Consider the following 16,851-nt stretch of genomic DNA (forward strand, 5'->3'; position numbering starts at 1 on the left):
TAACTGCCAAACCTCATTTGTTCGTCAATTGACAATTATACGATTATATATTTGGAGCTAGCAAGTGAGATTGTTTTAGACTTGAAGTTTAATCGGGATTCCAAAAGCTGGTGATTGCAGAGAACGGACAATTAGCGAACGTATGCGATTAGAGATGATTAAACGCTTGGCTTATCTGCCTATGGCTACAATATCCAAAGGAAATGATAAGCCCATTAATTAATTGCATCCTTGGGTTAGAAGCAATAAGTTAACGCTAAAAAAATTAATTGGATTTTTCCATGCTTTTCAATTTGATTTAGCTAAAAACTAATATTAGCCAAAAATATATGAGGCGTAACGTAATTCAGTAAATTGAAACGTAGCTCACGCAAGTTAGTCGGTTCCGACAGATTCCATGTCCGCGTATAGTATGCAATTTTGTTTATTCGATATCTGCCTAATTTTAAATATGAAAGTGGAAAAAATGCAAAAAATTCATCGAGTCTTACCAATATGCCTTCATTACTAAAAAAAATAAAGTTAAGGTGTTGTTACTTCCTGCGTGAATTTAGCACAGCTGTAAAGTCTAGAAACATAAGAAAGAAATGCACCTAAAAAGACATTTTTCATACCCGCATTTCAAAGTCAAACGGGCACTCAGGTACAAGTCGACATATAAGAATCGAGAGAGCGAGAGAGGTAAATTCAAAGTTTACGAGCGGAGCAACGACGACGATGCTCTCGAATGAATAACAGCGTGATCTATTGGAAGTCGAGCGAACTTCTTTGTGCACACACGGGCGCGCCACACTCGCGCTCTCGGCTGGGATAATAGGCGTGCTTTGTCAAAGCTGCCGCAGTCGCGGCATTTTTTTTTTTTTTTTAATGGAAAGAATACACGGGATAATGGAGCCGCTGCAACGCAATAGATCGACCTTCATTAAACGTAAATCTGGATTGGTGCTGCTTGTTATACGCGATTGACAACGACAATTCGCTCGCGACCCGTCTTTCACCTCGACTCTTTTGTTTTCTGGCTTTCGATGCAACGCAAACCTTCATGACGGTCCCACTGTTGCGCGTTATCGGTGTAATCAGATTTTCACGGAAATGTTTCTGTAACGGCAATTGAAAGGCCGAGATAATTGTGACGATTCATCATTAAAATATCAATAACGTAAGCTGGACACTCGAGCATTTTTAGTGAATCTCGCATAGCGGTTTATCCCTGCTGTGTTCGAACGCTAAGCGCATTTTACGAATCGAATCGCGCAGCTCTCCAAGCAGCAGCCGAAGTCGCTCGTCAACGAGAAAAATAAAGCAGGCGGCCCGCCCTGAAAATGCGGTCGTCGCCAATTAGCCCTCCGTGGCAAATTTCAAGAGGGGAAAAAAGGGAAGAGAGTTGAGTACATCGAAATCTCAGCACCGAGTGGCAGCTCGTTATCCCCTCGGAATTTGCTAAGCAGCTTCAATCGGTCTCAACTTTGTTCGTTCGTTTCCCTTCGTCGGTCCGCGCGAGCGAAAGAAGCGATATAAAGCCACTCAGTCGCGGATAATCGAAACGCATTTGGATAAGGCGTTGCGCAAGGGTTGCGCGGCGGGCGCGTCAGCGGTAGTGACGGGGTGGTGGTGGCGAAACTATGCTGTGGCGCGCGTCGGGCGTCGACCAGCAGTCAGTTCTGCCGCGTCGCTCGTATCGCTTGCATCGCGCGCGCTCCGGCGGCGTACAGGTACTTGCTTGAAGGCGCGCGCGTGTTTCGACAGCGCGTCGTCGCGTCTTGCGCTCGCGGGCTCGACGATGCATTGAGTGCGACTGAAAAAACGGGGAACCGGCTGGCCAATGAAAGCACCATGTGCGAGCTACTGCGGCGTTTATCCTCCGATCCGATTCGCCTTGCGATCCCGACGTGTGAACAAGCACGTGACAGCATTTTCTAAACGCCAGCAGGTATTTACGTGCCGGTACTGACTTCCTTTTAGTTTTTAATCCTCGTGAACTCTGCAATCGACAAACAGATTATTGAACTTTTCTCCTCTTTCATCCAGGTAAATTACCGATCGTTCACGTTCCGTAAATCAATTGGGCTATCAATTACTCGATCTGGAATGGTGTATAGATAAAAGCTTCGGTGGAGTTCGCGTTATACATGAATCCTGTCTGTTTAATTTGTTGATTTGAAATAAGGGATGGAAGAGGTTAAAATCTGAAACGTGATCTCGCATCGTCATTGATACCTATTGGACGTACGTGCTTATCAACGCAATATTCAAATAAAATATTTAATTGTAAAGGAAACAAATAGAAAACAATAGCCAATGTAATAATCGATTTTCCCAGGTTCGTTATTTACAGACTGTAAAGCTCTTTTTAACGAGTTTCATTATTTCGAATGATTATGAATTCCTGAACATTTTCGAACGCGAATTCAATTCGTCAACTGGCAGCGTGCACTTGCAAGAAGCGAATTTAGCGGGAACGCCAAGGAAAATGCATTTTTTTCCCCCTAAAATGGTTCGTAATAATTCACGTCTCAAGGAGAGACCTTTAATTACAAGTGTAATTATGCGAGCCCAGCTGGCTGATCCCTCTCTTACAAAAATTGCCTTGTAGTTGTAGCTGTCAATTACAGCCGCTGCAGCGATAATTAACGCAGCGGAAAGAAGCGAAATTTGACGTGCGTTGCGATAAGCAACTCCCGTAGCATTTGAGTGGGCGTGCTCCGACAGTTCGCGGCGCGCTTTTGTGCGAGAACTTCAAACAACGCGTAAAAACGCTCGCTATTATGGCGAGATAGAAAGGGTTGACGTGTTATATAAGCGAGCCTCTTTTTTTTCGCCTGTAACGCTCGCGCTTCACCAACACTTTGAGCTGAATGAGCTCGCGCGTTTGTTCTTTTTCTTTTCATTTTTTTTTCTTTTTAATCTCGTTGGCTCGGCATTGAGGCCGGCCGAAAGAGAAACTTTTTAGATGAATCAAAATTATCTAAATGCCTGTTACTTATTTGTAACTGCGCCTGCAATGGCTTGCGAGTTGTCGTGAAACATTGACGGGATGCTAATTGAGTTCGCTTCAGAGAAATGTTGCGAAATCATGAGCAGCGGTTCGCGCCAACGAACAACACCATTCGGTTCGATAACGTCCTCACAGGCCATCTCTTCTTTATGGAAATGAAAATCCGGTCGATTACGGGTAATATTTCTCGCGAGTAATGCGTATTTTATAGTGATAATCATCTTTCTAGCTCAATTAAAAATCGCCGGATCAAAAGTTGAAGCAGTAACAGCTCAAAAGTTCAAGACGAAGAAGTGCACTTGAGCCACCCCCTTCCCCTAACAGGAGTTTGAAAAACTTATCGGGTTTTACAGCGAAAGTTCATCACACGGTACCTCGGAACTAAAAAAAATCGAACATTTTCTTTTCGCCGTCAATTCACATGAGTTGACGAGAAACACGAGCAAAAGAAACAATGGCATTGATTCTTTTTAACGAACAGTTTTATTCGCCGCCTAACAGTTTTCCTTTTTTACGTCGATCAAGTTGAAAGTTTTTATGGCTGTTTCGACTAGGTGATATATAGGTGTTTCCTAACGAATTAAAAGTTTTTTCTGGCTGTAGCATTATGCGCGTTGGTATAACTTTGGTAGTAGTGACAACGAACGACCGTACGTCTTCATCAGTAGCAGGCACTTTAAATTGACGAATCAGCTCGGAATAAATAGACGGTCTACTTCATGTTAGGCGAAATTTGTACTCTCGCCTGATTAAAAGTTATAGGACAAAGAGCTTCCAGTATATGCAGCTCAAAGGACGGCGCTCACTTAACTTCATTTATTCCAGCTCTATAACGGCAAATTGAGTGTAGCTACTTTTACGATGCAACATCCTATCCAGTCTCTAAATAATCTTTGCAATTTAAGTTTATTCACTTGTCGTAAAAGACGTTACGGGGAAAGTAAAACGATTTAGGAAGACAGAAGACACAGTCATTGATATTCGAGTGTTTGCTTTGCTTTTCAAAGCAGCTTCACGAGGAGTCGATACGTCGAGAATGAATTCATTAGGCCGGTAAGTGTGGCGCGAGGAAGACAACGATCAATTGAAATAGCGATGCTAGCGAGATTCATAGATCGTTAACGCTCGGCTTTGCAGCCCCCTCGAGCAGTTGGAGAGCCTGCACGGAATATCCCAAGCCACAACAAAACGCCCAACTCGAGGCGAGCTTAACGGGCGTGAATTATTTTTCCTCCTCTCTCTTGCGGGCGAGTTTGCACTCGCGGGCTCGAACGAGCGGCAGATATCTCTTAGGCCGAGCTCGGCCACATAAATTTTTGCTACCCCCTGCCCCTCTGCCTTGGCAAATAAACGACATTCTCGGCGAATGGAGAAGAGAGTTTCCAAAGCGGAGACATCGTTTGCAATTATAGTTGCGCGCTCTCTGCCTAGTAATGGGGCTGCGAATGCACTGAGCTCTATATATAGTTGTCTTGTTACCTCGTCGCGCGGATCTTTTGCAGTTCAGACAACGATTCGTCTTCAGCATTATTTCAGTGCTAAGCGAGAGCGGCGCACACTTTAATTTGAATCTTCGTTACATTGCTTATAACTGCTAACAAACTTTGATGCGAAATGTTAATTTCGTGAAAACAAGTGCATCGAGTTTTCATTCTATAGAAGTAGCAAAATAATGCTCAAGAAAATTAATGGGAATTGAAGGACTTTAAAGCACTTTTATCTTTATTGAAAGAGCTCGTCAAATATTTTTTCTTTTCTTCAATAAAATTTCTTGAGAAATGGCGCAATACGTTTTACAAGCAATTAAACCACTCCAAGAGAAATTTGTACTGAACAGACAATTTCTTGGCGATTCGACGGTTTCCAGAATAAAAGACTCGTTTTATAATAAAACTCAATCTGTAACCCTAACTTAAGCAGTGAATACTTAATTGAGCTCTCTCTTACAGGATAAACGATTCGCTTGAGAGGTTTTAAAAATGCACTTGGTTTTCGACGAAGCATACTCTGTATTTTCGTTTATGTAAAAATTATTTCACAGACGGAGAGAGAGCAAAAAACTAAAAATTAGCTATTTAAATGCGTAAGCAAATTTATACAGTTTATTTTTCTATGCACGTCCCATCTTATCCGCTTAAGAATGATTTTAGCTTCAAAATTAATAAACAGGGAGAGAGAGAAAGAGAGAGAGAGAGAGAGAAGTAAGACAAACTGAGCATTGTATTTTCTAATCTGCAAGTTCGAAAAAAATATACAAGCTTCAGCCTTGCATTCGCGCGAGTAAGACGGGTAAAGACGACATACAACAAAAAAGCTCAGTGCGCAACCTTCGACGAGCTGTAACATATCAAGTAGGTCGCTGAATCTCTCGCAAACAATATTTTCCGTGTCATATGAGCTACTTCTCCCCTCTCGCGTGCCCTCTCTCTCTCTCTCTCTCTCTCTCTCTCTCGATAATATCTCAAGGGCACGATGCTTTTTTTCTCTCTTTCGTTTACTTAGCATGCGTTCTCTCGCCTTCCACTTACGTACAGCTTGTCGCGCGCACGTAATCAGCGGACATAAGCTTTTATTAGACTACCGCCGCGATATGGTTTATATATACCAAGTCCTCGTCGCGCTATCACCTCTTGGCGTTACCTCCAGCTCCGTGCAATTTCGATTTCCTTTTTGTTATCACCGACAGCATAGGCGCAAGCGGCGCTCGCTTCCCTTTTTTCCTCTCTCTCTTTCTCGCCAAAGTTCTCGTTTCTTTCGTGTGTGCAAATGAAAACCTAACAAACAGCTTGCTCACGGGCACACAAACACGCGTATAATGATGCGACTTCGCGATGCAGGCACATTGCACAGTGTAGTGCTTTAATTCAGTCCTTTATTCTACATCTCCCAGTGGGTTGCCGAGGCAGAAGCTTTTGTCCCATTGATTTCCGACGTTTTGAGAGAGGGAGAGAGAGGTTGCGTGTGTGCGCGCACGTACGTATTCACGGCCGCTCATGTGTAGGTAAGCACCGCGACACTCGGTTAGCCCAAAGTGCTCTGCCCGAGACTAACTGATTGAAGTAGCACTTTCAACGAGCCGCTTCCATCTATTGTTGCATATTAATTGCTCTATTCAGTTGGCTGAGCGAGCCGCGTTACAACGCGAGGCTCAGCCCCCGTGCGGATAAATCCTCGTAGCTCCATTCGAAAAAGATCAACGGGAGGCGTAAATGGTGAAAATCAATTACAACGCACCCGTCGTGAACGGAACCATGCGGAGAATATGCAGAATCCTAGGTATCTTTGTAATATTGCCGGGACTACGCTCTGCCTTACCAAAGCCGCTAAGGTTTTACGACTGCACGCACAGCCTCTAATTAAAATCGCTCGAGACCACGTATCGTTTCAACTTTCTGTAGTATATCTTGAGTAAGCTCCCGACATATCTGCGCAACACGTGCACTTGTCACGGAGTACTTTAAATTGACTCGGATAATAGAAGTCGATTATGTGATATAAGATGGATAACGGATCTCACTTTATTCGGCATAGTTTGAGCGTCAATGCAATCAGTTAGCTGCATAGTCCGAAGGCTTCCTTATACGGTAAACTTCGTAAAGCATTCGCAGTGTTGGACATCGCGAATAGTTTGTAAGTGGTGTTATATAACTGACGTTTGCTCAACCTACACGTATGTACTCAAGTCTTCTGGTCAAGCGTTGAAAGCTTCCTGAAAGCGCGTTCTATCCATCAACTCGATCAGAAGTTTGACAATGAAACGCGGCGAAAGAAAAATTAAAAAGATAAATCGTATTTTGCATCGGGCTAAACTCGATCGCCGTCGAGCTCTCTTTTAATTAACAACCGCGCATATTATAATCTTTAATGAAAAAAAGTTAATGATAAACTTTCCGCCCCACAGCGTCGTTGAATAATGCTCGTTCGTATTTACGAGCCTCTTAGTGCTGCCCAGCAGCAAATTGGATGTCCAAGAGGCGACCAGATATGAAAGTGGGAAAATGGCAGTCGTCGGCTGGACAAACTGGATCCGAATTGCGCGCGCGGATTACGGTAATAGAAGTTACGCCGTGGAAAAGGATACTGGCGACTTTTTTTTTTTTTTCAATTCGTTGGTGCGATTATATCGCCGAGAAAATCCAATCCTTCAATAGGATGAAACACGGCATTTCTATGTTATCGAACTGAAGAGAAGGAAAAAAATTATAAAGGATAAAAAAGTGACTTTCGCTTTTGTCTCGATTTGCGCAGCTTTCTTCATTTTTTTTTTTTTTTCATTATCCTATTGAAGCTTCACAAAAGAGGAAGAGAAGGAATATTTGAGCGTGGACTTTGATGGAAAACGGGAGAGTAAGTGTTGGAGCTTTCTTTCTCTCTCGGAAGAACGTGGAAAGATTCGGTGACTAAGAAATATTTAGATCTCTTAAACCGCTTATATTTGACGGTAACAGACTCGACAGAAATACTAACTTTTGGCAATTATATTAGTATAATTATTTAGAGCAGGTAAAACGAAAAGTAGGGAATTTTTAATCTAAATAATTATACCGAACACGATGTCGATGGGACTTTTACTTTAAAAAAACATGTTATATGTGAAAGCCTCGCACATGTTATATATGGAAATCATGAATATTTTTATGCTACTATAATGTTAACGTGGCTCTTATCCATTTTTCTTAGTACATGGGATATACTTATATTTATGTTTTCAATCCTCGCCTGGCACAGAGTCCAGGTCTTTGAGATAGCGAAGATTAAATGATATTACATCGAATCTCTCATTCAATTCATTTTCAGAAAAGATGAAAAGCTCCTCTCGTCAACGTTTGAAGCCATTTTTTTCGTTTCAATTCAATTTACTTTTCACGAAATATGATCATTTTTGTTATTTTGCAAGCGGAAAATTTCATCAATGTTTTTTCATCTGTCACAGCCGAAACTCTTCGACTAATTACCATCCTGTGGGCAACTATCCGTTAGGATGTCTCGACTATGCTGCTACTGGTTATGCTGTTATTCGGAGAGCGGTCGCAGCGAAGATAGCTCAGCCAGTGAGTCGAGCGGCAACGGTAACGGTGGGGAAGGTTCAAGCGTAAGTTGCATCGGGACTGCTGCCACGCTATCGGGTCTCGTTTCTCTTGCCATCGTCGCAGTGGCCGTGTCCACCAACCAATGGCTGCTAACCGAGGAAAGACTCACCACTCGACAACAACAACAGCAACAACAGCATGACAATGCTACCAACGTCAAATTCACTTACAGTGGACTTTGGCGAGTTTGTATGGCTACTGGTGAGTTTTCCGAAACTACAAGTGATTAACGACGGTGTTTCTTTCTTTTTTGTTTAAGTTTCTGTCAATGTACTTGCTTGGATATTTTGCGATTGCGAATGATTTATGGAGGGACTAGATTCACAAATTACGAAAAAATTTAACAATGTTGAATCCATGCTGAAATACGATAATATATTTCGCTGCCGTAAATCACTCCGGGAATAACTATAAACAACTCCACCTCCATATAGTGTTAATTGAATAATAGATTCATTATTGCTTGAAGTTTCAAATAATTATAAAATTAAATGTTATTAATTATTATGAAATCTCGAAAGCTAACGTAATTGAATTAAAATCGACAACTTGGGAAACAGTGATGCGCAACACACGCTGCAAATTACTGCAAAGTTCGAAACGTAATTGTTAATGCGTCAGAACTATTTTGACCGCGAGAAATTCTAAACCATAATAAAGCTCGAAAATTCGGTAACGCTCTGCAACTGGCGATACGAGCTGCAAGCGGATTCGACGCGTTATGTAAACGCGTGGCTGAAACGTGCAACGATTATATTTCATAACTCATAACTCAATTATTAATTTCGAACACAGCTCTTTACGCCATCCGAAAGGCTTTGATGGAATTCACATCAGACGCTTGTCACAGCCAACGATATGTAACCCACAATTTCAAAAATAAATCGAAACCAAAATCTACACGCATGAGAAAATGACTACGGTTTAGCTGTGCTTTTTCGCGGACTCGCGACGTACTAAAAGCCGGATGAACCCATCTGGATAAATATTGCGTTCAAGATTTTGCTCTCTCGAGTGGAAAATAGGTGTATTGAATATTTTACAACTCAGCAAGCAGCAGGAAAGCATTAAAAAAAGGATACGTCTGCGTATAGCCATCCCGGGTTTTCGAAAAATTACATGAAAAAAGCGTCGTCGCGCCGATTAATCGTAAATGGAATTATGCGAAAGGTAGAGAGGGCAAAGGAGTCGACGAAGAGGGAAAAAAGCATAAATTCGCTCTTGCGCTTCGGAATCGCAATCAGTAGCAGCGCGCAGCGACTTTCAACGGGGAAAATCGACGGGGCGGCGCGCAGTGCTCGAAGGGTCGGAGGAGCTTCCGTCGCGAGCGCGCTCCACTGCTTCCGCCCGGATATGACTATTCCACGCTCGCCAATCTTCGACTCCTCGTTTCTTTTACTACGGTCTCCCTCTTCCCCTCCTCCTTTCCTCGATATTCCTTCGACCTATCATTTTCTTTCTTCTTTTTTCTCGAGGGCCTTCTTCCACTTTCCCTTTTTTTCAGCTTAATGCTGGGCACTTTGACGTTTCGGAAATCGGCTTTTGATTATTCAAATTTTCAATGCACCCGCTCGTCGCGCGAAAATGATTGCGAAACGCTTTTTTTATTATTAAAAAGCCAAATATCTGGATTTTTATTCAAAAGATGTATGAAGAATAAGCCGAAGAAACGAAAGTTTTCTTTAAATCGTGAAATCCTCTGGCTGAGTCTTCAAGCTTTCTACCTGTCTGATTCTCTCTCTCTCTCTCTCTCTCTCTCGACGTAATAATGTTTTGAAAAGCAAACATTCGTCCTGAATGAGGCTACAATCCTATTATAAAACTTCTTTGCCATCACTCGGAATACAAATGCTCAACGAGTGGCATTTCTTCGCCAAAACGAAATTGAGAAAGCAACTTTTGCATTGTAATTTATATTACTTTATATTACTTTGATCGATTATAAAATAAGCAGCCTAACATCTATTGATAAGTTGTAAGACACGTGTGGGATACGTGAAAAGCGTGGGCAAATTATAATTAACCGTTGCTATAAATTCAGCCCTCGATCAACGACCCCTTAACTATATACGTGCACACACGCTCCAAACTCGCGCTACTGATATAATATAATGAGCATTCAAGTCAAAGTAAAACATTTGGGGCGTAGTGGGAGTGTATATGTGTGTGTGGGAGGGGGGAGGGTTGAGCGAAAGCCCTTTGAGCGGACGTTCAACTAATTCCCGATCCTAGAATTGCTCGTCCTCAATTTCTTGCGAGCTAGCAGAGCCAGCGGCCAGCAACGAAAGCTACAGACTTTGCGCGCGTGGGAGAGCTTCCAAGTGTGCCGACCTCAAAAGTTTACGCCACCCGAACGCAGGAAGAGCGCGAGCAAGCAAGGCCTGGCAAGAGTTTTATTGGCCTTACGGCCGTTAAGGGAGTTTGCTGCATCTTTCCCGTCACTACCGCCGGTGCTGCTTTTTGCGAAAAAGCTTGTCTTTCGCCCGGATCCTCTCGCGCAACTATTCTCGTCACGAGAAAACTTGACAACTCGATTGTTACACAAGCTGTTGCAACGCTATGTTACACGTTTAATTGTACGCTTCGACTGGCCATAAATCGTTCAAAACATTCATTCCCTCTCTTTTTTTTCCAGCGCGTCGCGATATTGTTTCGATATTCTTTTTGATAAAAGCTTTCGGCTGTTGGCCTTTGAACCTATAGACAATTGAGATGCGTTACATGTCCACGAATTTACTTTGTCGTGCTATGCAATGCTCAAAATTCTTCTATATAACGAATTGGTTTTGCTTGTGTTAAGTACTACGATAAATTAAGCCTTGTAGCCGGCGCGAAATTTCAGTACATTAATTCCCGTGTAAGAAAGTCAAAACGGCCCAACATTGGCACAGCAACGTTAACCAAGACTGCCGGTACAGGCCGCCAGTGCTGGTCCAACGTCATCCGGGTAACGAAATGATAAGAATGGGCCAAGGTTATATTTTCAGTAGTGAGCCATTGCCGACGCATTGACCATGGCTCGGTACTGGTAACGCAATATTTGTTGTCATTGTCGGACAAGCACACTATCAAGCTAATAAATATGAACGCATTTTTTAGCGTCAACGTTTTCTTTATTTATTATTGAATTATTTTACATACTACATACTCATGTAACTATTTATTTAAAATTTAATTGCTAACATTTTCAAGATAAGTATGACGAGTAACAAATTAGGTAACAACAATATTTATACAACATTTATGTTAATACTAAGAGGTCAAACTTAACGAACAATAGTATGTGCACTCAACCTAATTAAAGTAAACACATAGATAAAAAATGTCAATTATCTTATAAAATTTACCTCGAGCATCGATCATTACGTTTTTAGGATAAGTCAAGCGCATCAAGTTTTTTTATAAAAATATTGCCATTGTCGCTACAGCTGCTGCTCGACGATTAACAGAGAATTTTCCTTTTCAAGGATTTTGATTTTTTGAGATACGAATAACTGTTCAGCATTGCGTGGTATAATGAAAGCTACTCGGAAAACACGATACTTATTATATATTTTAGGTTAAAATGTTATTATTAATATTCTTTATAAACATACGCATCATGATTAACGATTAGTATTGGGCCAGCGCCGGAAAACAAAAAATATTAAAATCGTTCAAAAATAGATTATTGGTACAGTATTGGCTGCCGGTGCTCGGACCATTCTTATCAATTCAATGTTGGCTCAAAGCCGGTCCAGTGCTTGACAAAACTAGGTTCGGTTGCCAGTGCTCCAACAGTATTGGGCCGTTTTTGCAGTCATGCCAATTCTTACACGGGAAATTTAATATAATAAATAGCGATAAATAATAATGCATTCCCAGAGTGCAAATTGACTATCGATAGAATACCAATATTGAACTAGTGATCTATTGAAGCGAATTCAATGATACAGATAATTAATGGAAACGGCTGGTTGGATGCATATTTGGTATATACATCATTCCCGTTATGATGAATAATGCACTACTAATTAAAGCATCGACAAATGTAGTAGAAGGCTATACAGCAACAAGTTTCACTGGACGCTTCCAATTGAGAGAAAATCCTGAGTGTAGTATAATATTTATCATGATGTTCGGGATTTATTTGAACAGTAATGGCAAATATTTTGAGTTGCAAAATGAACTACGCCGGCATTAACAAAGTAAAAATCTCTCTACATATATATTTCTGTTTCTCAAAGCAATGATCTTGTGACCTCGTTTCTACATAAACTCGGCGACAGTTAAAGAGTGAATTAATGTGAGCGCCGAGGGTTGTCGAAAGCGGCGAAAGAGCATCGGAGAAATATGTACGTCTAGGCGCGACGAGAAACTAACTAAAACGAAAACAGTTACCAACGCGGAATTGCATTCTTGTCTTGTACGGTAGCCGCTCGCAAACCAAGAGCGTACGCGAGATAGATACACCGAAGCGAGTTGGCAAAAGTTCACAGAGGGAGAATCACCTGCTTGTCTATATGTGTACGTGTACTCGTGTGTGAGTTGCAGGCTCGAGTGCGGAATACGAGTGCTCAACTATCGATTACTTCCCCAAAGAAGAGTACAGCCCGGACCCCAGTGATTCGACCATGGCTATGCCCTGTAAGTGCATTTTAACTTTAGATCTGTAGATTATTATGCGCGGACTTTTTAAAGTAGATTGCGTCCCGATATCGTGCGTACGACTGAGTTTTATTTAAATATGTCGCGTCAATACGAAGATCTTGATTTGATTTCCATTCATCCTACCATACTCGGTAGTGAATACGAGTTAAAGGAACGTCGTCAAGATTTAGGAGTAAGTTCGTGAACCTTTGACTGAAGCAATATCGTTGCCGTCGAGCGATGCTCCCTCCTCCCTACATACGCGATCGCAATATTTTTCAAAGAGACGACTGCATTGTACCATTGAAAAATCAAGCTTTATGCCTCGTTTATATTGCCAGGGCACAAAGAACGCACTCTTTTCTTTTTTTTTCACTGCGTAGCTTGTCTGCCTTTATGCTTTCTCGCGCGTTTTACATGCAAATTCTTTTGTTCTGCAGATGCAGTCACAAAGTCGGCCGTCTTCTTTATCAGCGCCACTGCGCTACTGGTCGCCGCTGAGGTCTCGTATTTCGCGGGATTACTCATCAGGCCCAGGCCGAGTTTGTGCGTCTTCGCCGCTGGTATCATTCTTATCGTCTCGGGTAAGTATTTTTAACGGGCTTGTCTTAATGCGCCAAGATACGGTCGATCGTGCCGTTTCAGTAGTAAAGACTATCATTGATCAGCCGAAACGTCGGATCGTTGCACTCGCGACCGAGCTTGCTAGATTTATTTCAAATAGATCGAATGCAATAAGTTGATTTGAATGTCACAGAACAAATATCGAAGCGTGACAAAGCTACATTTTTTATTGTTCAATGAAAAGTGCTAGTAGATAAGCTATTATTGAGCTTTAAAGTAAAATGAACTTTTCCAATAGCGTTGCTTGAGATAAAAGGGGTATACGAGGAATGAAATCCGAGCGAGCGAGCGCGTCCAATGAAAAACAAGTCTCATATATTCTCTGATGTGCAGGTCTCCTGATGCTGGTCGGCATGGTCATGTACATTTCCGTGTTCAAAGCCGAGGTGGGCAGTAAATTGCGGCCACGATCGTCCTTTCAGGTGAGTGCGGCAGAACAGAATCAGCGGAACGAGAAGAATATTAATCGAATCGCCGGCTCGCGGTATAATTAGTTGGCACCCTGGGTATAACGGGCAAGATGCGAGCGCTAGAACATGTCTCCTCGTCAATCATTAAAATGCGCGCGCGTATGGCGACTCGTAAACGACTCGTCTATATACAGTGCCGGGATAAATATAAGCATTTATCGTCATCCCTGGAATTCGCCCGATTCTCGCGCGCGGCTGTGCTTTATCGCTTCACTTCCTGCTGCTATCGGAGCAGCCAAGTTTTATGATAAACGATAGCTGCCCAAGACTAATATACGCTTTTGGCGTTCACATAGATTTATCACAAGTAAACAATACTAAAAATTATATTTAGCTACAAGCGCGGAGATTTCGATTAAAGCTGTTTATTACTGCGCTTCACTTTCACACCGGCATAGTTTCCTGCGTGTAATCATTTCTAAGTGCACAAAGACCACGATATAATAATAAGTGATGTTATCGATCGTGACTTTCTTTTATAATCGGCCTTGCAAGTCTAATCATGCCTTGACGATAATAGATACCCTAACGATGACGTACGGATTTTTTCTCTCATAAAGGTTTCCAGCTAGCGCGGCCTTAAAGTTTTATGGCGACGATAAAGGTATTATTGCATATTTATGAGATCCGTAGAACTTAAAAACCTCGTGGACTTTACCAGAGCAAATTTAATTTGATTTTCGTTCCGCTTCTGAAAGTGCTGGCGAACGGTTCGCGTGCATTGTCAATGAATCTTATTCAATAACAAATTGGAGCTTTGAAGCACAAGAGTTGTTCTTTTCAATAAGCTTCTCATAGTCAGAAAGCGCAAAAACAAGAGAAATAGAAAGATCGAATAGCCAACAAAAGGCAATAACTCGACTAGAGATTGCAAGGGATGCGCAAGAGGATGAGCAGCGGGGAGGAGAGGAAAATAAAAAGAAACACAAGACTGGTATGCAATTGCAGGGTCCGCCGTTCGTCTACCGTTACGGCTACTCGTTTTTGCTGTACGTCAGTGGCTTCATCACCACCGAGTTCGCCGGCACCACGGCCGTCTTCCTGCACATCACGTGGCAGCAACGCGAGCTCACCCGCGAGAGATCCAAGCGCAAGTGCATCGCAGTGAGCATTACTCTCTTTCTCTCGTAGCGCGCGGCCTATCTACCAGCTTCTCGCAAGTGTGCGGCTTTTCACGTCGGGCTGCCCCGAGCGATGGCCTTAATTAGCGCAGCCCACACTGCGATGATAATTTTCAGCTTGTTGTTTTAGCGTTATTAAAGGATTACGCTTCGCGCGCCTTTCCGTCTATGGATTTACGAATGGGGATGCGCTGATTAAAAAATACGGGGAATTTCCAGTGCACTTCGAGGAACACTTCGATAACGATAGCTTAAGCTCTCTACGAATTATTAAACAAAATGTATTTATTCTCCTTCTTTTTCGGAATATGATAATAAGTGATGTTGCTATTAATCTTTGTTTGTTTGCCGGAAAAAAAATTAATCGAGCATTAAAGTAGCTTCATGATACTGTAAAGATCGTTTCGATCTATTATGGATAAAAATAAACTTTAATATGATATGAGCCCACCGAAAAAAAAGCGAAGACCCTTTTCTTATCAACGGTTAAAAAGCGATTTTAAATGGTACAATTGGGCATCCTCTAGCACGACTCGTACGTGGAGAATTACCGGGTGCACGGTACCCCGGCAAACCACCTTTACAATGGCTTCCACCTGTGCGAGCGCCATCAGAAGAGGTACTTTTACGAGCACGAGCCCACAGCCATCGACTACCACCACAATCACCATCATCACCATCACCATCATCAGCTCAATTACGACGATTGCCTGCCGCCCGCTCACGAGTGCAATCACTATCATCATCACGGCATGACCCACGACCTCACCACCGAGACGGTAAAGATTATCTATACTTCTGATTGTCGTCCGTGGGCTTTTACTTCGTATCTCGAATTTGAACGAATGCAACGTTTGAATGGCAGGTGAGCACAATAGCGGACGTTCTGCAAGACGAGTACCCGGTGGGGATGCAGCAAGATTTTGTGGCGTTTGACCTCGGCGAAAATCTGCCGCCCCTGCCAGAAAACGTGAGGAACAGTAGCTGGAGATCCAATTCATTAAGGAAGACTACGCCAGTTTGATACACCGTGAGGTATACTAATTTGCAAACTGCTACTTCATTCATGAGATTCAATCCGAGGGTGTCAAGCGTACTTCGCTGCAAGAAAATCTAATCAACATTTCATTGACACGCAGGTACGCCAGACTTGTTCAAATCGTCCCTTCCAGTGACGTTGAATCCGAACCCGAGTGCGACACTACCAAAGAACAATCCTGCGTCGATAATGCCAAGGAAAGTCCAGCTATGAAAAACTGCGACTTGGTCGAATCCTGTGAGAAAAGTTTATTACTGGACAATCAGTAACGTTACGTCTAGGTGTATTTATTCCGAAAGAACGCGCGTGCGTCAAATTTATTGCGTTCCATCAAATACAAACAGCAACAATAAAAATTATAATCCGCAAATAAGTCGATATTACAATTAGATAAGAGAGACGTGTCTGACACGATAAACTTGATCTGTGCCTCCTCTACTATGAGACTTCAACTGTCAAAAGAAAAGCGTACTGTACTGAAATTTCAACTCGCTTCTTTTGACATGCACACCTTATCGATTGACAGTAAAAAGAATGTTTAAGATTTAAAAAAAAAGGACCATTTAACAAAAAAAATTATATTAAAAGGGAAGCTCATATATCAAACTACTATAGGTACACACGTCAATAAAGCTCGATTAAATTGCAATATAGAATTTAAAAAAGATAGTATGATATTAAATTGAAAGTACCGAAAAAACTCGTTAAATATGCGATTGCGAATAATTTGTTTTATACCAAACATTGCGTGCGCAGCCAAAATAGATGTGATGTGTTTCCAAATCTAGTTCTATCGCGAGAATTAATTTTTACAGTATTGAGCGTCGAAAAGGTTTATTCGTCGAAAAAAGAGGTTTTTCTGTATGATATAAAACTTTATATT

General features: G+C 42.0%; 1 protein-coding gene across 3 annotated transcripts; it reads left to right on the forward strand.

Moving 5' to 3' along the window:
• The first annotated feature begins 1,676 nt into the window (after window positions 1-1,676).
• On the forward strand, window positions 1,677-16,667 carry LOC131667962 (uncharacterized). Of its 3 annotated transcripts, XM_058941748.1 has the most exons (10): window positions 1,677-1,944; window positions 2,029-2,226; window positions 7,929-8,286; window positions 12,619-12,711; window positions 13,155-13,298; window positions 13,672-13,760; window positions 14,757-14,912; window positions 15,457-15,708; window positions 15,795-15,964; window positions 16,069-16,667. In XM_058941748.1, the coding sequence occupies exons 3-9, from the start codon at window positions 7,977-7,979 to the stop codon at window positions 15,951-15,953; spliced, it is 1,203 nt and encodes a 400-aa protein (XP_058797731.1). In that variant the 5' UTR covers window positions 1,677-1,944; window positions 2,029-2,226; window positions 7,929-7,976; the 3' UTR covers window positions 15,954-15,964; window positions 16,069-16,667. The 3 variants fall into 3 exon arrangements, with proteins under 3 accessions (XP_058797731.1, XP_058797730.1, XP_058797729.1); XM_058941747.1 differs by lacking the exon at window positions 2,029-2,226; XM_058941746.1 differs by lacking the exon at window positions 2,029-2,226 and having other exon boundaries at window positions 1,677-1,930.
• The last annotated feature ends 184 nt before the right edge of the window (window positions 16,668-16,851 follow it).

Source organism: Phymastichus coffea, unplaced genomic scaffold (genome assembly GCF_024137745.1).
Source record: "Phymastichus coffea isolate CEN01 unplaced genomic scaffold, Cenicafe_Pcof_1.1 PCOF00072, whole genome shotgun sequence".
NCBI lineage: Eukaryota > Metazoa > Arthropoda > Insecta > Hymenoptera > Eulophidae > Phymastichus > Phymastichus coffea.